The following is a 24273-nucleotide window of genomic DNA, read 5'->3' as shown; positions in this document are numbered from 1 at the left end:
TAGGAAATTCAAGCTCGGATTCCTATGAGCAGAATTTTTTTCGAGACTCAAATTACAACCTACTACACTTAGGATATGCCAAAAGAAGAAATGGAAGAGCTTTACATACCTTATCCGCTTCTTACGCTCACTTCAACTCAACTCCCGTTTTCTCCAAAATCTACAAATGGTCACGATTATCAAATGTAAATTATAAGCCTTTAAGAGTTCAATTTTAATCCTCATTTGTCTACAGAAATTTGGGCAGCACCTCCCCTATAAATTCAACATCCCCGAGAATTTAACTCGGCCAAAATATCAAAAATTTAGTCATAAGAATCTTGTATCCAACAAGATCAAACATAACCTTGCCCTTGACTTGTTACCATTATCCCTAACATGTCCAAATGCAAAAAATATGGGTTGTAACAACTTTAAAGAAGTTTAGGAGCATTTTATTGGCGACGCAACGAACATTAGGCGATTTTACCAGTTTTTCGTGTGTGTTTGCCGACAGATTATTTAGGTGCTGGAGGTCTGGGTTGAATTTTTTTGGATTCTTCCATATTAACCCTTGTAACTACCTAGGAACTACACCAGTAGCCTCGGTGCCTCTTTAGAAGTATTTTATTAGCGATGCAACATTAATTAGGTGATTTTGCCAGTTTTTTGTGAACTTAGACCACTAATTTTTTAGGTGTCGGGGTCCGGGTTTAATTTTCTTGGATTCATCTAGAGTAGAATCCGTAATGACCTGAAGAATGACTCAAATAGCCCTAGCGGTGCTTTTAGAGGGGTTTAGGAGCATTTTATTAGCGACGCAATAGGAATTAGGTAATATTTTTATTTTTTTCGACTGTGTTAGACCACGGATTTTTTAGGTGCCGGGGGTCCAGGTCAAATATTCTTGGATTCTTCCATAGTAGTGTCCGTAACAACCTGGGTAACGATTTTAGTAGCTCTGGCGATGATTTTGAGGTGTTTAGGAGCATTTTATTGGCGAGGCAAAAGAAATTATACAATTTTGCTAGTTTTTCGTGTGTTTGCCCATGAATTTTGTAGGTACCGGGGGTTCGGGTTGAATTTTCTTGGATTATTCTATAGTAGCACCCGTAACTACCTAGAAAATGACTCTAGTAGCCCCGACGGCAATTTAGAGGGGTTTAGGAGCATTTTATTGGCGATGCATCCGTAATTAGGCGATTTTGCCAATTTTTCATGTGTGTTAGCCTACAGATTTTTTAGGTGCCAGGGGTTCTGGTCGAATATTTTTGGATTCTTCCATATTAGCATTTGTAAAGACCTGGGGAATAACACAAGTATCCCCGATGATGCTTTAGAGGGGTTTAGAAGCATTTTATTTGTAATACAAGTGGAATTAGGCGATATTGCTAGTTTTCATGTGTGTTGGCCCACATATCTTTTCGATGCCAGGGGTCCGGGTCGACTTTTTTTAGATTCTTCCATAATTGTGTCTGTAACGACCTAGGGAACTATTCAAGTAGCCTCGACGGCGCTTTAGAGAGATTTAAGAGCATTTTATTGGCGACGCAATAAGAATTAGGCGATTTTGCCAATTATTCGTGTGTGTTAGCCAACAGATTTTTTAGGAGCTAGGGGTTCTGGTCGAATTTGTTAGATTCTTCTATATTAGAATTTGTAATGACATGGGGAATAACACCAATTTCCCCGGCGATGCTTTAGAGGGGTTTAGGAGCATTTTATTTGCAACGCAAGTGAAATTAGGCGATATTGCTAGTTTTCAAATGTATTAGCCTACAGATTTTTTAGGTGCCAGGGGTCCGGGTCGACTTTTCTTAGATTCTTCCATAGTAGTGTTCGTAACGATTCTGGGGAACCATTCAGATAGCCCTAGCGGCGCTTTTGAGGGGTTTTGGAGCATTTTATTTGCGACGCAACAGTAATTAGGCAATTTTGCCAGTTTTTTGTGTATGTTAGCCCACAGATTTTTAAGGTACCGGGTGTCTGGGTCAACGTTTCTTAGATTCTTTTATAGTAGCATCCGTAACGATCTAGGAAATGACTCAAGTATCCCCGACGGTGCTTTATAGGGGTTTAGGAGCATTTTATTGGCGACGCAATAAGAATTAGGCGATTTTGCAAATTTTTCGTGTGTGTTAGGCCACAGATTTTTTAGGTGCCTAGGTTTGGGTTGAATTTTATTGAATTCCTCCATAGTGGAGCCTGTAACGACCTGAGGAACAATTTTAGTTGCCCCAGTGGTGTTTTGGTGGTATTTAGGAGCATTTTATTGGCGATGTAATAGGATTAGGCGATTTTGCCAGTTTTTCGTGTGTGTTAACCCACGGATTTTTTAGGTGCCGGGGGTCCGGGTAAAATTTTCTTGGATTATTCTATATTAGCAACCGTAACAACCTGGAAACAATTCCAGTAGCCCTGGCGGCATTATAGAAGGGTTTATGATTATTTTATTTGCAATGCAATAGGAATTTGACGATTTTGCTAGCTTTTCATGTATGTTAGCCTACAAATTTTTTAGGTGCCGGGGGTTCGAGTAAAATTTTCTTGGAATCATCCATAATAGCACCCGTAACAATCTAGGAAACGACTCTAGTATCCCCCACCGACGCTTTAAAGGAGTTTAGGAGCATTTTACTGGTGACGCAATAGGAATTAGGCAATTTTTCTTGCTTTTTGTCTGTGTTAGCCCACAGATTTTTTAGGTGCCGGATGTCCGGGTTAAAATTTCTTAGACTCTTTCATACTAGCATCCGTAACAACCTAGGGAACAACTCCAGAAGCCCCGACAACGTTTTAGAGGGGTTTAAGAGCATTTTATTGGCTACGTAATAGGAATTAGGCGATTTTGCCAGTTTTTCGTGTGTGTTAGCTCAAGATTTTTTTAGGTGTTGAAGGTCTAGGTCGTATTTTCTTAGATTCTTCTATATTAATGTCCGTAATAACATGGAAAATGACTTCAATAGCCCCAACGACTCTTTAGAGGGGTTTAAGAGTATTTTATTAGCAATGCAACAAAAATTAGGTAATTTTATCAGTTTTTGGTGTGTGTAGCCCACAAAAATTTTAGGTGTCGGGGTTCGATCAAATTTTCTTAGATTCTTCAATAGTAGCATTCGTAATGACCTAGGCTTTAGATGCATTTTATTTGCAATGCAAAAAGTAATAGGCGATTTTGCCAGTTTTTGGTGTGTATTAGCCTATAGATTTTTTAGGTGCCGGAAGTCCGAATCAAATTTTCTTGAATTCTTCTATAGTAGCATTCGTAACAACCTGGGGAATGACTCCAATATACCCAGCAATACTTTAGAGGGTAGTAGGAGCACTTTATTGGCGACGCAACAGGAAATAGGCGATTTTGCCAGTTTTTCGTGTGTGTTAGCCCATAGATTTTTTTGATATCGGGGGTCCAGGTTGAATTTTCTTGGATTCTTTGATATTAGCGTCTATAACAACTTGGGAAATGACTCCAGTAGCCCTAACAACACTTTAGAGGGGTTAAAGAGCATTTTATTTTTGACACAACAGAAATTAGGTGATTTTGCCAGTTTTTCGTGTGTATTAGTCCACATAATTTTTAGGTGTCGGGTGTATGGGTCAATATTTCTTGGAATCTTCCATAGTAGCGCCCATAACGATATGGGGAACGACTCCAGTATCCCCAGCGACATTTAGAGGGGTGTAGCAGCATTTTAATGGCGACGCAACAAAAATTAGGCAATTCTTTTAGCGTTTTGTATGTGTTAGCCCACAGATTTTTTAGGTGTCGGGGGTTCGGGTCAAATTTTCTTAGATTTTTCGATAGTAGCGTGTGTAACTATGTGGGGAACGACTCTAGAAGTCCCGATAGCACTTTTGAGAGCCCACAAGTTTTTCGTGTGTGTTAGCCTACAAGTTTTTTAGGCGCAAGGAGTCCAGGTTGAATCTTCTTGGATTCCTCCATAGTAGCGTCCGTAACGACATGGAGAAAGACTCTAGTAGACCTGGCGGTGCTTTAGAGGAGTTTAGGAGCATTTTATAGGCGATGTAATAGGAATTAAATGATTTTGCCAGTTTTTCATGTGTGTTAGCCCTCAGAATTTTTCAGTGCCGGGGATATGAGTCAAATTTTCTTAGATTCTTCCATAGTAGCATCTGTAATAACCTAAAGAATGACTCCAGTAGCCCCGACGGTACTTTAGAGAGGTTTAGGTGCCTTTTTTTGGCGACGCAATAGTAATTAGACGATTTTGCCAATTTTACATATGTGTTAGCGCACAGATTTTTTAGGTGCCGGGGTTCGGGTTGAATTTTCTTGAATTCTTTCATAATAACATCCGTAACGACTTAGGAAATTAGTACAGTAGCCCTGGCAGCACTTTAGAGGAGTTTAGAAGAATTTTATTGGCGACGCATCAGGAATTAGACAATTTTGTCAGTTTTTCGTGTGTGTTAGCCCACGGATTTTTTAGGTGTCAGGGGTTTGGGTCTAATTTTCTTGGATTCTTTCGTAGTCGCATACGTAATAACCTAAAAAATGACTTCAGTAGCCCTGGCGATGCTTTAGAGGGGTTTAAGAGCATTTTATTAGCGACAGAATCGGAATTGGGCGATTTTGCCAGTTTTTCGTCTGTTAGCCCACATATTTTTTAGGCGCCGGGGTTCGAGTTGAATTTTCTTGGATTCTTCCATAGTAGCATCTTCAACGAATTGGGGAGCGACTCTGGTAGCCCTAGTGGCAATTTAGAAGGGTTTAAGAGCATGTTATTGGCGATGCAACAGTAATTAGGCGATTATTCCAATTTTTCGTGTGTGTTACGCCACTGATTTTTTGGTTGTCGGGGGTTCGAGTTAAATTTTTTTAGATTCTTGAATTGTAGCGCCCGTAACCTGGAAAATGACTTCAGTAGCCCCGGTGGTGCTTTAAAGGGTTTAGGAGCATTTTATTGGCAGCGCAACAGAAATTAAACAATTTTGCCAGTTTTCGTGTGTGTTAGCCCATGAATTTTTTAGGTGCCGGGGGTCCCATCAAATTTTCTTGGATTCTTTCATAGTATCTCTCGTAACGACCTGGGAACCATTCCAGTAGCTTTAGTGGCCCTTTAGAGGGGTTTACGAGCATTTTATTGATGATGCAACAAGAATTAGGCAATTTTGCCAGTTTTTCATATATGTTAGCCCACAGATTTTTTGAGTGCCGGGGGTCTAGGTCGAATTTTCTTGGATTCTTCCATGTCTGCGTCCGTAACGACCTAGAGAATAACTCTATTAGCCTCGGCGTCGCTTTAGAGGGGTTTAGGAGCATTTTATTGGTGACGCAATAGGAATTAGGCGACTTTTCTAGTTTTTTGTTTGTGTTAGCCCATGGAATTTTTAGATTTTGGGGAACCGTATCATATTTTCTTGGAATCTTTTATAGTATCGCCCATAACGACATGGGGAACGACTCTAGTATCCAAGCGATACTTTAAAGGGGTTGAGGAGTATTTTATTGGCGATGCAACAGGAAATAGAAGATTTTGCCAATTTTTTGTGTGTGTTAGCCCACGGATTATTTAGGTTTCGGGGGTTCGGGTCGAATTTTCTTGGATTTTTCTATAGTACCGCCTGTAAGGACCTGGAGAACTACTCTAATAGCCTCGACGGTGCTTTAGAAGAATTTAAAAGCATTTTATTAGCGACGCAACATTAATTAGGTGATTTTGTCAGTTTTTCGTGTGTGGTAGCTCATAGATTTTTTAGGTGTCGGGGGTCTGAGTCAATTTTTTGTGGATTATTCCATATTAGCGCCCGTAACAACCTGTAAAATGACTTCAATAGCCCTGAAGGGCTCTTTAGAGGGGTTTAATAGCATTTTATTTGCGATGCAACTGGAATTAGGCGATTTTGCTAATTTTTTGTGTGTGTTAGCCCACAGATTTTTTAGGTATCAGGGGTTTAGGTCGAATTTTCTTGGAATCGTCTATAGTAGCGCCTGTAACGACATGGGTAATGAGTCCAGTAGCCCCGGTGGTGCTTTAGATAAGTTTAGGAGCATTTTATTGGCGACGCAATAGGAATTAGGCGATTTTGCCATTTTTTCATGTATGTTAGCCCACGGATTGTTTAGGTTCCGAGGTTCGGGTCGAATTTTCTTAGACTCTTTCATAAAAGCATCCGTAAATACCTAGAAAATGACTACAGCAGTCGCGATGGTGCTTTAGAGGAGTTTAAGATTAATTTATTGGCGATACAATATGAATTAGGTGATTTTGCCAGATTTTTCATATGTGTTAGCCCAAAGATTTTTTAGGTGCCAGCAGTTCGGGTCAAATTTTCTAGCATTCTTTCATAGTAAAGTCCGTAACGATATGGTGAACGATTCCAGTTCCCATGTGGCGCTTTATATGGGTTTAGGAGTATTTTATTGGTGACGCAACCTGAATTAGGTGCTTTTGTTAGTTTTTCGTGTGTGTTAGCCCATGGATTTTTTAGGTGCAAAGGGTCCAAGTCAAATTTTCTTAGAGTGTTCCGTATTAGCGTCTGTAACGACTAGGGGAATGACTACAACAGCCCCGGCGCCGCTTTAGAGGGGTTTAAGAGCTTGTTATTGGCGACGCAACAGGAATTATGCGATTTTGCCAGTTTTTCGTATGTGTTAGCGTATGGAATTTTTAGGTGCTGGGAATCCAGGTCGAATTTTCTTGGATTCTTCTATAGTAGAGTCCGTAACGACCTGGAGAACGACTCTAGTAGCCCAGGTCGTGCTTTAGAGGTGTTTAGGACCATTTCATATGCGATGCAACACCAATTAGGCGATTTTGCCAGTTTTTCGTGTGTGTTGTCCCACCGATTTTTTAGGTGTCGGGGGTTCGGGTCGAATTTTTTTGGATTCTTTCATAGTAGCGTCCGTAACGACATGAAAAACTACTCCAGTAGCCCCGCGGTGCTTTAGAGGATTTAAGAGCATTTTATTTTCAACGCAACAGGATTTAGGCGATTTTCTCAGTTTTTCGTGTGTGTTAGCCCACAATTTTTTTAGGTGCAGGGGGTCCAAGTTGAATCTTCATGGATTCCTTCATAGTAGCGTCCGTAATGACCTAGAGAATGAATCTAGTAGCCCCGGTGGCGCTTTAGAGAAGTTTAGGAGCATTTTATATGCGACGCAACAGGAATTAAGCAATTTTGCTAGTTTTTCGTGTGTGTTAGCCCTCAAAATTTTTAGGTACCGGGGGACCGAGTTAAAATTTCTTGAATTATTCCATAGTAGCATCTGTAATAACTTGGATAATGACTCTAGTAGCCCCGGTGGCACTTCAGAGGGGTTTAGGAGCCTTTTATTAGCAATGTAAAAGTAATTATGCGATTTTGCCAGTTTTTCATATGTGTTAGCCCACAGATTTTTTAGGTGCTGGGGTTCGGGTCGAATTTTCTTGAATTCTCCCATAGTAGCATCCGTAACGACCTAGGAAACGAGTACAGTAGCCCCGGTGGCACTTTAGAGGGGTTTAGAAGAATTTTATTGGCAACGCATCAGGAATTAGGCAATTTTGTCAGTTTTTCATATGTGTTAGCCCACAGATTTTTTAGGTGTCAGGGGTCCGGGTCCAATTTTCTTGGATTCTTTCGTAGTAGCATCCGTAACGACCTGAAAAATGATTTTAGTAGCCCTGACAGTGCTTTAAAGGGGTTTAAGAGCATTTTATTGGCGACACAACCTGAATTTGGAGATTTTGCTAGTTTTTTGTGTGTTAGCCCGGAGATTTTTTAGGCGCCGGGGGTCCGAGTTGAATTATCCTTGATTTTTCCATAGTAGCATTTGTATCAATCTGGGGAATGACTCCAATAGCCTCGGCAGCGCTTTATAGGGGGGTAGGAGCATTTTATTGACAGCGCAATAGGAATTAGGCAATTTTGCCAGTTTTTCGTATGTGTTAGCCCACAAATTTTTTAGGTGCCGGGGGTCCGGGTCAAACTTTCTTGGATTCTTCCATAGTAGCGTCTGTAACGAATTGGGGAACGACTCCAGTAGCCTTGGTGGCACTTTAGAGGGGTTTAGGAGCATGTTATTGGTGACGCAACAGTAATTAGGCGATTTTGTCAATTTTTCGTGTGTCACAAATATTTTAGATGCTAGGGTCCAAGTTAAATTTTCTTGGATTTTTCAATTGTAACATCCATAACGAAAGGCCAAATTGAGGGAGACGGACTTGGAGTGGCTATGGGACACACTGATTGCACTAGAGTGTCGGGATTGGGTCTATTAGACTAGTTCTAAGGGCATCACCAGTACTGATTGGTCATCTGATGCTAAGAGGTAGCTGCACCTAGTGGCTAAGAGGATTTTCCCATCGAGTAACCGCACTGACATGACCTTCCCTCGGGCTTTGGTGGTGGCTTGTATAGTGCAGGGATAAACCTAAACGTAGGGGCACATATAGTGTCCGAGTGGAGAATGTTCTACCAGAGAAACAAGAAGACATTTTCCTGCTGGGACTGATCACTGCGATATGCAAGGTGGAGGGGGTGCGACTCCTAGACTCCGATGAGTTGCTTACTTTCGATGGTAAAAGAAGATGAGGACATGTGGTGTAGAGAGAAGCAGGGCAACAACAGAGGCGGACGACAAGAAGGATGAATGGGCCCCTCCCACTCAGTCTTAGCACCACTTTCAGCTTCCCATTTGGAGGAGGACTTAGCGGTAGTCTGAAGTTGTCTAGGAGGCTCTTTCGCCAGAGCCTCAGTTCTAGTGCCACCTTTCACTATCTTGGAGGTCGATATGCTTTGTCGCCAACTGCGATGTGAGAGGAGGAAGAACACGGAAAGGGACCGCCTGATGGCCCGAATGTAAAAGACCATTAAGGTGATCTTTTTCTATGTCGTTCCCCACAGAGAGCCCTACAGGATTGATTCGATAGATTTTGCTGAATTTTCCTTCCTAAACAAGGCTTGCAAAGAAGAGCGCGCTCTGGAGGATCTTGACTCGGATGTCGACACTCTCTTTCCCTCTGATTAGAAAACTTGTTAATTGGGTTTACCCTATTTGGGCATGTAACAAACAATATTTCTATTTTTTTTTACTAATTCTCTTAATTTTTTTTTGTAAGTACGTGATGCTTTTTAATTTAATTATTGTAGTCCATATGAATAAAAATCTTTTTATAGCTTATTTTGACATTGATGGGTACTGAGTTGAACACGAGAGTTATACAACTTACGCTTCGGAGTCAATTGACAAAACAGGGGAAACACAAGGGAGACAGGGTTGAGATTTTGTCTCGCCCCATCCTTCTATGGCGGGAGGACTCCCGCTCTGGTGGGCCTGCCCTGGCGGGATAATCCCGCTCTAGTGAGGACATGCCGCGATAGAATCCCAGGAACTTTTTCCTGGGAGTATTCCATGTTTTATCCCCTTATTGACTCCTAGGGTCATGGCTTAGCCCAACATGACTTCCCTAGCGAAATTTCAGCGGGGTCTATCCTAGAGTCAAACCCAGTACTACACACTCAAAACCCTTTTTCCCTCATAATATTGGCACGACAACCGATATACATCAAACACAAAAATGCATATGCTCATGGGAGGGGGGGATAAGTCACAAATTATGTTTAATGAAATCATTTATAACAACAGTCTATCAGGTACAAAATTAACTTAGGCAAATACAGTTAATCATAAACTCAAGTTACCTTACATCAGCAGACCATAATCATTAAGTAAATTCGTTTCGTGGATGACCATTAGTTGGTCATCAATTTCTCTTGCTTGGGTCCCTTTAGCTGCGAGAACGCATCAAGTTTACTTCATTGAGATACCAATTGAAATCCGAAGAAACTAATTGGACTCAATCTGTACCACAAGAAACAAACCGCACGAAGGAGAAAAGAAATGGAATTACTTCCTAGAATGCTTCATAGCTTCCCGAAGATTATATGTGGACGTTTACACACTAATCCGCAGGAGTCTATTCCGTACATGCTCTTTTACCGGGCGACTGGTAACCTGGGCTCTAATACCAATTGGTCATGATCCAACCTACCGAGCTGTGCGGGCATCTACTCTATACCTAGGTAGGAGAACCCTTAACACCCTAAGCGGAAACAACATGCGGAAGTTTAATAGAGAAGATTAATTAGCCAAAGAGTTTCAAAACACTTTATATAATATTTACAAAAAAATTAGGTTTAATACGGAAAACATCTAACGCTCCCAAGGATATATAGCCATAATAAAGAAAAAAATAATTTTATTAGGTAATAAGTTAGTTTAAAAAAATAAATAAAACAATTAAGCTTACTAAAAATTAGGTTGAGTTGGATCTTGACCGGTTATATATTTACCCATTTTGATCCAATCCATTTTGACCCAAATAAATTTGGATTGGGATAAGTCTTGACCCAATTATTATCTTAACCAATGATGACCCGTCCAAAATTGATTCAACCCGCTCAATTGTCACCCCCGTATACTACAGGCACTTTGCCATTACTCAACCGTGCAGGCTGCTGCTGCTGATACTTAGGTGATTTCTCAGTCCAAACTTTTGCTACCTCTGGACTCAACTGCCCATATTTCTTCATATGCCCGTCCATTGAAAAAATTGACTTCTCACCAAGAAACAAACCCTAACTCATAATTAAAATAATTTAATATTTAAAATTTAAATATTTAAAAATTATATGAAAAATATTATAAGTTAATCCTTCTCCTGTTTATATAATGAAAAAGATATATTATTTAAAAAATATTGATCAATATTTTTATAATTTGACTCTCAAAAAGAGAAATGCGACAAATATAAAAGAACAAAAGAAAGTATTCTATATAACAATACACATGCCATTAAAGGCAGCTCAATAGTAAAACTACTAAAATCGTTATTTTAACCCCCATAAAAAAATTATGATTTTGATTATACTTAATCGTTATTTTAACCCCCATAAAAAAATTATGATTTTGATTATACTTAAATAAATGGAAGTTTTAGTAAAAAAAAAGAAAAAGTTAATAAAAGAAGGGGAAAATTCTCTTCATTTTTAACAATAGTATCAACATTTTAGACCTTTGTATGAAACTACTCAATTTTTTATATTAGTAAACAAAGTTTCTTATAACATAATCCAAAATAATGTATTACAAACATGTGTTTAACATTTTATTATTTTGAATTAACCTTCAAAGCCCTCTCTAATATAAATATAATAACATAACTATAAGGTTTTTGTTGTAAACTTAAAACTGTGTCTTATAAATAGAGGTGTACAAATCAACAAAAATGCATGAAATGCAAAGTGGACTCACATGTTAGGGAAAAAAAGGATAATGATTAGCAATCTATTACTTGAATTGTAATTACAATCTGAACAATGCAATATAAAATATAAAATAAAATAAAATTCCGATCCTCTTCTATGCTAATTGGTTGGCAATTCTGACAGCCCGTTGACCATTACAGATTGACTTGATATCTTCAAGTAGTGCAAGTCACGTGTGTGATTCACTTGGAGTCGAGAAGCGAAATGAACCAACAGTTGAACTTGTTGAAGTTTCTCCTTGAAATGTTGTTGGTTCTCCTTAAACGCAGCTCATTGTTATTTAGAATAAGCCGAAGGTCAATCAACTTCTGAATTTGGTTTAGTTTGTCGGTGAACTACTTTCGTCTCTCAACAAGTTGTGCTATTTTGGCCACAACGATGTCTTGGTTAATTTCTTGAGACATGAACGTCGTTCTAGACCGACGTCTTGGTTAATTTCTTGAGACATGGACGTTGGTCAAGTCGTCTAGAATGGCTAGAAATTGCTGCAAGAACAAAAATTTTAATTCTCTATAAAAGTAAAGAATGGTAAGAACAACAAGAAAATGTAATTGTAGTCGAGTAATATTCTAGAAAATTAAAGAAATTAAGGAAAAAGTTGCAAACTTGAATGGAGTACAAAAAAATTGCAAACTTTTTTCGGAGAATCTTGAATGGAGTACAAAAATTTTGGAGAATCTTGAATGAAAATTATGAAGAGAAACTTTTCGAAAGATAAAGTTTGAACATAGAAACGTATAGTCGATTGTTAGTACTGTGTTATTCAATTATATTCCATTTTGAAATTTGTTTAACTCTAACATTTCAACTCCGTCAAATTTCTCAAAAGATCAACCGATTCCGTCGCGTTGATTTACTTCATTAATTTTGCTCACTTAATCAAATATCTTAGCTAATTTAATTCAAATTCTTCAAGTTAGTTTCTTTTGTCAAATGACTTTAAGGATTTTTTAAAAAAAATCATCCTAGATACATATATATGTAGTGTGATTTAAATGTATTTGAGATACATATATTATCTTGCGCACCTATCTTCTTCTCTCACTCCCCTCTCTTCCTATTTCAGTATATTGATAATAAAAATCAATGTATTTAGATGTATCAGACTTGATAATATGTACTCCTTTTGTCTCAATTTATGTGTCACATTTCATTTTTCAAGAGTCAAATAATTTGAGTTTGACTGGCAATTTACGCATAAAATCTTTAAAATAAAATTTATATATTTATAAACTACATAAAAAATATTATAAATCACAATAATTAATAATTTAAAATATTTAAAAATATATATAAAAAATTTACGATCAAATATAATCAAATATAGATTTGTTTGAATCTCCGAACTCCAAACTTATAACAAAAATGCACCTCCTTCCTTTCCCGCCACCTCTCTCTTATTTCCTTTCCTTTCCTCCTTTGCACACCTTTTTTCCAAATTGAATGTTGTCTTTGAGCTCATATCGTTTCACTCAACCCACTATTCTTTACAATTTCTCCCTTAAACCCTCTTCAATTTTTCTTCTTTTCTCCAAGAAGAAACAGTTCCCTCTTAAACCCCTTTTCTTCTCTGCAAACCCTAATTCAAGAACCATGTCTGATTCTCCTCCTCCTCCTCGCTCTGCGTTTGCTGTCCTTATGGCCAATTCCAAGAAGAAAACAACCTCCTCACCCAAGAAACGTAAAACGCCAGATGTTGAAACTTCAAGTAAAACCCCTGTTGATAATCAAGGTTCAGTTTTGAAGCCAATTAAGGACATCCATTTGGTCAATGAGTCGAAAAGTGAGGAGGTGGTGGTGAAGAAACCAAATCAAGATTCAGTTTTGAAGCCAATTGAGGACACCCATTTGGTCAATGAGTCGAAAAGTGAGGAGTTGGTGGTGGAGAAACGGAATGAAGATTCAGTTTTGAAGCCAATTGAGGACACCCATTTGGTTAATGAGTCGAAAAGTGAGGAGTTGGTGGTGAAGAAACGGAAAATGATAAGTCCAGATGAGAGCATTGAGGAAATGAAGAAAAAAGCTGCGAATTTTGATCCAAGAAAGGCAGTATATTGGGGGGATGGTGAGAGAGTGCCGTTCATGTTTGTAGTTAAGGCGTTTGATGCGATTTCGAAGGAGTCAGGGAGGATTGTGATTACTGAAATTGTGACTAATATGTTGAGGACTGTGATTGAGACGACGCCTGAGGATTTGTTGCCTGTTGTTTACCTTGCTGCTAACAAGATTGCAGCTGCACACGATGGTATGGAGCTTGGTATTGGTGATGCTTCCATTATCAAGGCACTTGCTGAAGCTTGTGGCGCTAAAGAGGCACATATCAAGAAGCAATACAAGGTAATATGTTTGTTAATTGCTGAATTGATAATGCTGTAGAATGGGAGACGCAAACATGACTTGAATATTTTGTCTGATTGAAAGACAGTGCAGTGTCTGAAAGAGACTCCCTAGAGGAGATCAAAAGTGAAAGTTTACCTTTTCTTAATTGAGTGTAATTGCCTAAATCATGTCTGTAGAAATGCCTAGTGTGTATTTTCTTGATAGTTAGTCTGGTCGGGGTTGATGAAATGATTGTCTGCAGCAATATTGTTAGTTTATAAGTCCACGAAAGCCCTTATATGCCTAGCTATATGCCATATGAAAACTTAAGTGCAGTTCACAGAACTATATCAGATTCAGTTAATTATTACATGACAAAGATGTCACTGTTTCTGTTTTTATTTTTCCTCTTTTATCTCTTTGGTGTCTTTGAATTTGTAGTTGGAGGGTCTGCTAGACACAAGTGAAATTCATCTTTCATGTTGTTTGGAGATTGAAGAAATTGAGAGACCTGTTGCGAGAGGGTGAGGGTGGGGATGGGGATGGAGGCCACGAGGAGTTAGTGGGAATCAAATGCTGCATGGCTTTGGCATGTACTTGAATTTAGGAGCCTAACATTGGAGCATCACATTTAAAGCAGCATCTCGAAAATCACGTGTTTGATCACATGCATAGTTGGCATGATTATTTTATACATAAGGGACTGACAAGAAATTTGTATGATTATCCTGTAATGTCTGCTAGTACCTGTTCCGTTTAAATTATACCATGCCATCCAGGAGATTCATCTTTTCTCCTGTTCAGTTTTGACTAGTCCAAATGTCTGTTTTTCATTGTTAAACACACAGGAGCTTGGAGATTTGGGCCTTGTTGCAAAAGTAAGTCGTTCATCACAGCCTCTGATGCATAAACCAGAAGCACTGACTGTTGCCAAAGTTTTTGACACATTTCGGATCATTGCTAAGGTATTCCAGTTTCAGTGTTCACTTTCTTTTAGATACTTCTTGAAGTGGGATTAAGATGTTAAGTGACATAGCTCCCATACCAAATATTTGAAGTTCTTATAGAAGCCTCCAATCAAAGTTAGTTCTGTGCATTGTGCACAGAATTGATTTTTGTCATGGAAGCTACAAAATAAGTTCCTCCTATTTGTGGTGCAGATGATCCTCTATTTAGTTACTTATTTTTGTTTTATCCGATATAGTTTTCGATCTTGCAGTATGATTTCTAGTATTTGTACTATGATTATGTTGTCTTTTCTTATGTGGGAATTTCTTTTAGGAATCTGGAAAGGATAGTCAGGAAAAGAAAAAGAATTACATTAAATCACTGCTTGTTGCAGCCACTGATTGTGAACCCCAATATTTGATTCGTCTCCTCCAGGTTAGAGGAAAGTGTTTCTTTTTCTCATGGAGCTAGTTAGCTGTTGCACTGCACATTGAACCGTTATTCAGTTGATTTCTCTTTTTTGCAGACAAAGCTACGCATTGGTTTGGCTGAACAAACACTGTTAGTAGCAATCGCTCATGCTTTTGTGTACTCAGATAATCATTCATCACCTCCTGCAGGTGTAGATTCTCCTTTGGAAGAGGTGCATTGTTCTACAATTGGAGGAGTTTTCTATAAGATTTTCCTTTCTGCATACTTGCATGAACAGTGATATTACTATTAACTGTAGGATAGAAGTATCTTGTTTCCTTCTTAACTCTTTAATCGACCCCAAAATTTGAAAAACGTGCTTTATTGATAGAAAATCGATTGCAAAATTGTAATTCTGGCAATTACCTAAATTGTGTTGTGGCTAAGATAGCACACACTACACTTCAAAACTTGGGCAGCTTTCTCTGATGAGAATATGTTACTTCCAGCCACCTTTTCCCCAACCCTATCCCCAATACATTAGGAAAATTAAAAAATTATTCTTTTCGACACCAACTGGAGGCAGGTGTGGAGCTGGTGGGCATACACCTAGCTTCCAGATCTTGGAGTTGTGCCAGACAAATGCTATGAGATTTCAGACAAAGTCGGTTGTGCTCATTTTTTTATGCATTTCTGAAATCCTTTAGAACCCAATGTGAATTTGGCTGGATTCTTTTTCCCAAGAGTGAATCTGGAAAATGTATCACCAAATCTAGATAATTAGGTTAAATTCAAGTTAGACAATTTGGCACAAGAGGAACAATAGATGTTTTAAGGACCAGACAGCCCAGGATATTCAAAGGATACCTTTTGTTTCATTTGCATTTATTTGGTGTTAAACAAAACACTCCTCTTTAGTTGGTGTTATCACCTCGACTTTTCCTTTGTCGTGTATTTTCTTCCTCTGCAGTGATTCGACAAAGGCACCAACAAAGTGCTTTGACTAGTCTTAAGACTGCATAAAAGTGTGGTGTATGATGCATGGTTAGGCACATGTTATGGGTTCGAACCTTGCAGTGGACAAAAGTATTTAAGTGGAGAAGGGTAGAGGGCGAGTCCATTTTCACTGAATTTTGAACCATTCGCCATCTAGCCGTCATAATGCTAAGAAAAAGAAATCATGGGACCTTGTTTTTATAGAGTGAACTAAATATATTTCATGTTGCACAAACAATCCTTTATCTTTCCTATAGGTTGGATTTTGTATAATTATTTTTTGATGGAGTTCCTTCAGTTGGCTCACTTTCAATAAGTAATGTTTTTATAATGGTGGTGTCTGGGCCAACATGTATGTATCTCGATATTCCAGCTGGTACAATTTACCTCCTGTCAACAATAGAACCCGGATAACTCTGTCCACCAAAGCTTAGGCAGATGGAAAGTATTTTATCTTTCAGAAAGGGGGAAAAGGGCTTTCGAATTAGCAGAAGTGGATTAGTGTTACCTTGCAAATTAAGATTCACTAAATTTTAATCCCTTCTCATTTTGTATATGATGCAAGTCCATTAGACAAGCTGCCTGCTGCATTTCCATTGCTATTGAATGCATATCTCATTGGTTCCTTATTTCATTTGACTTTTGTGTTTGGCAGGCTGCCAAGATTGTAAAGCAAGTGTACTCTGTGATTCCGGTTTATGAAAAAATTGTCCCTGCTCTTCTAGCTGATGGTGTTTGGAAGCTTTCAGAAACATGCAGTTTCTCACCTGGTGTTCCGGTTGGACCTATGCTAGCTAAGCCAACCAAAGGAGTATCTGAAATTCTTGATAAGTTTCAGGATATGGAGTTCACATGTGAATACAAGTATGATGGTGAACGTGCTCAGGTGTTCTTATAATCTTGTCCTTATTAATAATTTTTATTCAGTAAATTACTACTAAAATCATATGCCTTTGAATGTACTCAGTTCCCATTCAAGGTTCATTTGCATCATAGACATTTGAATTGGAACTAGTGAACCCATTTGGAGAAGGAGTCGAGGAGGATATAAATGGCTGGTAGTAAAAGCCATAAGAGTTAGAAGAGCTTTCATTTTTTTCCATCGTAGCCCTTTTCATGTACAGCTTCACTAAGTAGCTCTTGGAGCTTGACACCTTCCTTTCTCTTCTGGATATGTTATGCTACTTTCTAATATTCAGTCTCTGGATGTTTCGGAACAGGGTGGAAAGTTGGTTATAGAAGCAATCTAGAGACTAAATGAGCTTGCTTCTTTCATCAATATATGGCTAACCGGCTGATATAGATCTTGCAACAGTATTCATAGTCTTAATTTATTGCATTACGTTCTCTTTCTTGCTATTGATAACTTCCCTTGAGTTCTCTGTTTGATGTTAATTGCAGTGTCCGATAAGTAAAATTATTCAGATTTTGCTTCTATTTCCCTCTTTTTTCCTCCCCGACTCTACCTTCTGATTAATGGAGTCGAAGTTGCACATCCTTAATGTAAAAAGTGAGCTGACGTCGGTTTAAAACATTGTTCTTCGAACATTTCCCAGGTCCTCTTAATCCGTTTAAAAGAAATTTAATATTTGCATTTTAATTTTTGTTAATTGTTATTTTTAAATCCAGATACACTACATGGAAGATGGTTCCGTTGAGATATATAGCCGAAATGCAGAAAGAAATACTGGAAAGTTTCCTGACGTTGTTGCTGCTATCTCAAGGTAGTTACTTCTATTTGTCTGGATTTTTGTTTCTGAAGTTGTATGCAAACACTTCCTCTTAGTTCAATGTTCTCTTTAGATGCTAAAAGCTTCCCATTTTTTAGCTATTAGCTACATTATAGTGAAGAAATTAAAACTTGGCTCTCTAGTTTCACAATATGCTGCTTAAAAAGGAAGATCTGCATAAAACAATCGGAGAAAAAGAAGGGAAGGTCTGCATGATCAAGTTGATGTGTTTGCTCGGAACTTTGACTCTGGAATTGAATCTTATAATTTGCAAACCCAGGATCAAATACCTTTTAGTTGACTGCTGAATAAATAAAATTTATCAAGGACTTATGTGATAATGAATTTTTGGACAGCTACAACTTGTAAGAAATATGTGAAATCAAGACATCAAACTTGATGACTGAGCGACTTGATTAACCAACTATAGTGCACATCTGAAAAGCTTTTCGCACCTTGCACCAATATTTCTGAAAATTAAACTACTATTTCATTCTCCGAAGTGTAACTATGAAACACATGACTTATGTTATTTATGAAAAATTGGATTATGAGCTCTACATGCAAAACATCTCTGACACTTCTTGGGACAGGACCCTGGATAATTCTCTAGTTTATGCTTCTTACATTGTGAATAATGATCTCTGGCAGATAAAGAATTTAAATTCTTCGTAGCAAATGTAATATACGGTATGTACATTATTGCTACAAGATTTATTCTCTTCACAACTAAGTGTACCTTGTATACCAGAGTAGTACATTACCCAAAATCTGTTGCGAGTCTATTAGTTAATTCTTCTAGTTTGTTGCAGATTGAAGAAATCTTCTGCAACATCATTTGTTCTTGACTGTGAACTGGTTGCATATGACCGTGAGAAACAGAAGATCCTGCCCTTTCAGGTTAACAGTCTTCACCTAATCTATATATACTTTGCAGTTTTAGTCTTGGTGCCTCAAAGGTGGTAATTTGATTATAGAGGCAATCCAACAACTATTAACCTTGACAGCAACAACTTTTTCCCATAGCAAAGTAGATATATAATTGCATTAACACATATCCTTCTATAACTCAGTATATTTTTGGATCAGTAGCTAACCTAGTTAGGCTCTTTATCAACTAAGATCTCTTATTCTGTCCAGGTAATAGAGTTTATCAAGCAAGTTGTGTCTGAGCTCTGTCAAGTTTATATTTTTAGTCTTTTTATCTCGCTTGTGTTCATTTTCGCTAGCAAGCTTCAGCTGCTAATATTTCCTCTCCTATAATTGCTCATTATTTGATTGGAGAATTGTCTTGCTATATTCATGTGTAATTTTGGTGTAAAATGAGGTGATACTTACAGATATGTGTTAATGACAGGTCCTTAGTACGCGTGCTCGTAAGAATGTTGTCATTAGTGAAATCAAGGTCAACGTGTGCATATATGCTTTTGATATCTTGTATCTTAATGGACAACCACTTCTTCAAGAGCAACTTAATGTTCGCAGAGAGGTATTTTCATTTTGTGGTTGAATATTTGCCTGTAATTCTCATGATTATATCTTTCTTCTTTTTGCTCCAGTGAATTCTTATGCATATTTGTATCCTTTTGTGCTTCTGTGGAAACCAAGTAGCATTGTCTTGATGGTAATTGGTACCACATGAACTGTCTATCAGTGAAATGTCTTATCCTTGAACTACATATTTTAAGCATTTACTGACGTCTTATGCTGATGTGAGGTAGGAGGAAATGTCATTGCAACATAATTTGTTACAAAAACCTCAGCATGTACATACTTAGCCTCCCACCCCCTGCCCCAATCAAAAAAGGAAAAACGTAAGCATGCATTTGTGAAATTTTGCAGCTCCCATATGCTGGTGCCCCTTGGACCAAACATTGCATCTGCTTAACTTTGGGTTCTTAACCATGCAATTGTCCTGCTTCTAGTTGACATATCTGTTCACCTTTTCTTGTGTCAAATGCTTTTATTTCCATGAAATTCTGTATTCAGAAACTCTTGCTGCTGCTTCGAGATTTCTCATCAGTGAAATTGATGCATTACGTCTTTTGCACTTCCTACCAATGGACCCTTGTAAATTACACAAGTAGATTCACTCCCTCATGAGTAAGCCTTCTTCCTTTAGCGTCATAGGTTGCACGATAGGAAAGGGACAGGTGAAGTGAACTTTTTGCTGATTTGTTCAATTTTCCCAAATCTCTTGACTAAATCACTGTTGACCTCTCTTATAATCCAGTGATCTTGCCGTTGGTTGTGTTTCATATCATTTGGAATGATCTTTCTCTTTCTTCCATGGACCTGAATCTGATATAGTTAATAGTCATTTACTTGAGAAGACTGCAGAATTAAGAGTCATGTATGGCTTAGTTAGTGAAAATAGTGAAGTTGTTTACATATGGGAAAATATGCATCTGCAGATGCCTATATTAACTATATGCTGAGGTGCAAGCTTGCTGCATTTTTTTTCTTCTGGCCCATACTCACATTGGGAGATCAATTAGTATCTCTGATAACTATTTTCCTTTAAACTGATCTACTGTATCTGCTTTCCTTTACAGTCATCTCGTTATCTATATACTGTAATTCAATGATCTGTTAAACCTTTTTCTGCACTTAATCTTCATGCGAACTAAAAAGGAAGCCATCTATTTGGGGATGAAATGTATTAAGACCTTCAAATTTTATTTCAATTAGTAAATATAAGAAGTATTCTATTCTAGTCTAGATATTAGTCAATTTAGATGCTCTTCCAGGAGTAATAAACACAACTAATTCCTGTGCAGAGATTTTTATGTTGATAAAAAAGAAGATTCTTGGCTATCTATAGGTTTGATTGTTGCCAACATATATATAGGGTTCTTAAGTGGAACTTAAGGTTTTAGTTTCTTTGGAAGGAGGTGGCCTTGTGATGTCCTAAGATCTCATTCTCATTCTTAATATATTAAACTGTTCTGTCATATTGATATCTGGTCATGTTTACTTTTAGTACGTAGATGGGCTTTTGCTCAATGGATCCGATCCTTTTCTCCTATATTAACGTTCTTTGACTTCTGGCTTCAAGCAGCATCTTTACAAGTCATTTGAAGAAGAACCTGGATATTTCCAGTTTGCTACAGCTGTAGCCTCAAACGATCTCGAGGAAATAACAAAATTTCTTGAAGATGCAGTCAACGCCAGGTAACCAAGTCCTTTGAGAAACTTATGAGCATTTGAGCTATTATGAGTGCCTAAGGTGATGGTGGATTGAGAGGAAATGCTAAGTGAATTGCATCTCAATTATTTTAGCAGTTAATAATAATAGCAATTGATACTTAGAGCCTGTTTGGATAGGCTTATTTTAAGTACTTTTCAAGTTAAAATAGCTTTTAAGCTCTTTTATGTTTTATGGTGTTTGGGTAAATGAAGAAAGTGCTTTTGAACACTCATTTTAAGGCAAAACAACTTTAAAAAAGCTGAAATTTCCAATTTAAAAAAAGCAGCTTAAAAAAAGCTTATCCAAACAGGCTCTTAGTAAATGAAACTAAAAATATTTGAATTGTAAATAATGAGAGCCTTTTGCTTTGCCTTCACTTGTTATGCGAAGTAAACACGTCCTTTTAAAAATGTCTGTTATTTCAGGATTCAAAGATATGTTTCTTCCATGAGACATGAGACAGAGAAAATTAATTTTAATCACTTCAAATTTGTCCATTTCTGCAGTTGCGAGGGATTGATTATCAAAACACTAAGTAAAGATGCTACATATGAGCCTTCAAAGCGGTCAAATAACTGGCTAAAACTGAAGAAGGACTACATGGAGAGGTATGTGTCGGGAGTACTGCTTTAGATATGTTGCTGCTTGAACTTTCAATTTTACCAATTTGAGTTTCAGTATTGGCGACTCATTGGATCTGGTACCAATTGGTGCTTTTCATGGTCGGGGGAAACGTACTGGTAACTTCATCTACTTTTACGCTAATAAACTGAGCCTTGTAATTTTTGGTTAATTGGCTAATGCACTCGTTTTCGGACAGGTGTTTACGGAGCCTTTCTCCTAGCTTGTTATGATTGCAACAACGAGGAGTTTCAGAGCATATGTAAAATTGGTAAGCTATTTACTCCTGTAAACATTAAGTGGCAACAAATTAGCCTACTTATATACTTGGTGTTTATATGCCATGTTTTTTTTTTATTGTAAGGAACTGGGTTTTCTGAAGCAATGCTTGAAGAACGCTCTTCCAGCCTTCGTTCTAAAGTTATTGCTAAACCAAAGGTTGCATTTTTCTTCTTTCCCAAGTTTGATGGAAGCACTTTGCTTTCAGTTAGTGGAATTCATGTGCCCCTCTAACATGTGTGATATGCAGTCATATTATAGGTATGCAGAAACCATCAATCCAGATGTATGGTTTGAACCTACCGAGGTAATAGTTTTTACATTCCACACATATGCCTCAGCACCAATGGGCTTTATCTTGTTGAGGCAACACTAAGCAATAAATATTCACTCAATTGCAAAATTTCCAAGCTCTTTATCCATAGAATTGTTGTGCTTATCATTGTTATATTCTTGAATTACATGTAAACCATTGTATTTTATTCTTCATTTGTACCTTCTTTGAAGCTGTGCTTTAATTGGGTTTTGCACTTAATGTCTCAATAGAGCTCAATGCTTTTTTGCACTTTTCGCCTTTGATAACACTGATTTTATAATATTTATACAACTCTTTATTAATATCAGGTATGGGAAGTGAAAGCTGCTGATCTTACCATCAGCCCTGTGCATCGTGCTGCCCAAGGTATCGTGGATCCCGGGAAGGTATGTATCTTTTGAATATAACATGCAACGAGAAAACTGAATCTTGCACTTTTACGCCTGCTTAAGTCGTTCTTCATTGTTTGGCTTACCATGCCAAAGCATTTAACAAAAGTTAATAGTGCTTTTATATATCGGACCCTAAACAGTTGGGACAATCTCTTAGTCAAATGTGCAGAATAAATGCCAATATAGTGTGATTAGTGGCAAGTTGAGGATAACTATATCATTTACTCTTTGTTGTCTTAGGGAATTTCTTTACGATTTCCACGTCTGATGCGTGTACGAGAGGACAAGAACCCCGAGGAGGCCTCATCAGCAGAGATGGTGATTTTTTCTTAAATTTCTTGTCATCTCATCTTTTGCTGGTTTCTATTCTATTTATTCGTGATCTCATTGGTTTGAACTCTTTATCTCCTCATGCTTTGCTTCTCAGATAGCGGATATGTATAATGCTCAAAAGCACAATAATAAAAACAATCAGGATGACAATGATGAAGACTAATCAAAGACCACTTCACGTCTAAAAGTGATCAAGGAAGACAATGAAGAGACAAACCAAAGATCGCTTCACGTCTAAAAACTTATCAAGATGACAATTAAGAAGTCTAACTGAAGATCGTGTCACGTCTACAAAATGATCAAGATGCCATTGAAGAAGACTAATCAAACATCACTTCTCATCTTTTATCTGAACAAATGATCATGTCCATTGTACAGACTACAGATTGATGTCCTTGGCAGATGTAAGTTGCCTCAAACCAATTTTCTGAAAGTTGATCTGTTAGTCTATGTGTCAACACTTGTAGTATGTATAATTTGATCAGTTTAAAAGTGAATTTTCAAGCCTGCTTTATTTTGCTTTACTTGAGTCGAAGGTCCTCTTTGCAGTCACATGATAGGGGTGAGGTCCGCGTGCACAGTATATCCCACACTGAGTGCGTTGTACTTGAATCATAGATCTATATGATCTTTTAAGACATAAAAATTGACCCTTGTTTTGGTATTATTATTATTCCATGTGATTGTTAAATGTTAGTGAACCACATGTAATGTGCAGCAACATGTTTGTATGCTGCATGGACCTCATTGTTGACATGTTTTTCATAAAAGGTCTGGTCTTTTGACTCAAAAAACCCATGGGATTAGTTAAGCTTTTGGTTGACAGAGTCATCCAATAGTGATATTGGTGGGAGAGAAAATGACCAAAATAGCCCTTAATGTCCTTAATATTATACCGCTTAACATAACTATGGTCCTTGATGTATACTAGAATTTGGTCATTTTCTTTGTTGGCGGAAGGTAACATGTATGTAGTGTAAAATAATTGAGATGTGGGGAACTAGCTTGGATATCGCTATTATAGAAGAAAAAAAAGGGGATATTTACGCGCTGTGTAGGTGTCTTGAAATATCGCCATCATTTTCAAACTTGAAAAATACATCTTTTGTTAGATTTCTTAACATGTCTCGTGATTGTGATTATTCAATTTAATGTTGTCATATTGCAAGAATATTGACATTTGGCATGTTCAGTATCTGTATTGAGACTCGACTAAATCGAGATTTATGCATTTCATGGCCTATCCGTAGATGCCAATCATTCTCAAACTTGCAAGTTGCAAGCACTTTGTATTTTAAGCTTTACACAAGATTTGTTAGATTTATGGGACTCTACCTGAACAAAGAAAATAAATTTCTTCTACGCAATTAGGTCTTTTAAAATGGTCAATTCAATTTTCTTCCAACTTATTGTTTCTCGTTTTGTTACTTTTTCAAGAAATAAAACACAACTTTTTTTCAATTATTTTTCTTAGCAAGTCTTGTT

General features: G+C 37.6%; 1 protein-coding gene across 1 annotated transcript; it reads left to right on the top strand.

Moving 5' to 3' along the window:
• Positions 1-12626: 12626 nt before the first annotated feature.
• Positions 12627-23302, top strand: LOC129902735 (DNA ligase 1). Its single transcript, XM_055978111.1, has 17 exons — positions 12627-13590; positions 14421-14537; positions 14854-14955; positions 15047-15163; positions 16583-16813; positions 17557-17651; positions 18470-18557; positions 19015-19146; positions 20719-20831; positions 21354-21455; positions 21526-21587; positions 21668-21739; positions 21833-21906; positions 21998-22054; positions 22372-22449; positions 22696-22773; positions 22883-23302. The coding sequence occupies exons 1-17, from the start codon at positions 12697-12699 to the stop codon at positions 22949-22951; spliced, it is 2481 nt and encodes an 826-aa protein (XP_055834086.1). The 5' UTR covers positions 12627-12696; the 3' UTR covers positions 22952-23302.
• Positions 23303-24273: the final 971 nt, after the last annotated feature.

Source organism: Solanum dulcamara, chromosome 9 (assembly GCF_947179165.1).
Source record: "Solanum dulcamara chromosome 9, daSolDulc1.2, whole genome shotgun sequence".
Lineage (NCBI taxonomy): Eukaryota > Viridiplantae > Streptophyta > Magnoliopsida > Solanales > Solanaceae > Solanum > Solanum dulcamara.
Note: the sequence above shows the minus strand (reverse complement) of the source record. Positions and strands in the feature narration are given on the sequence as shown.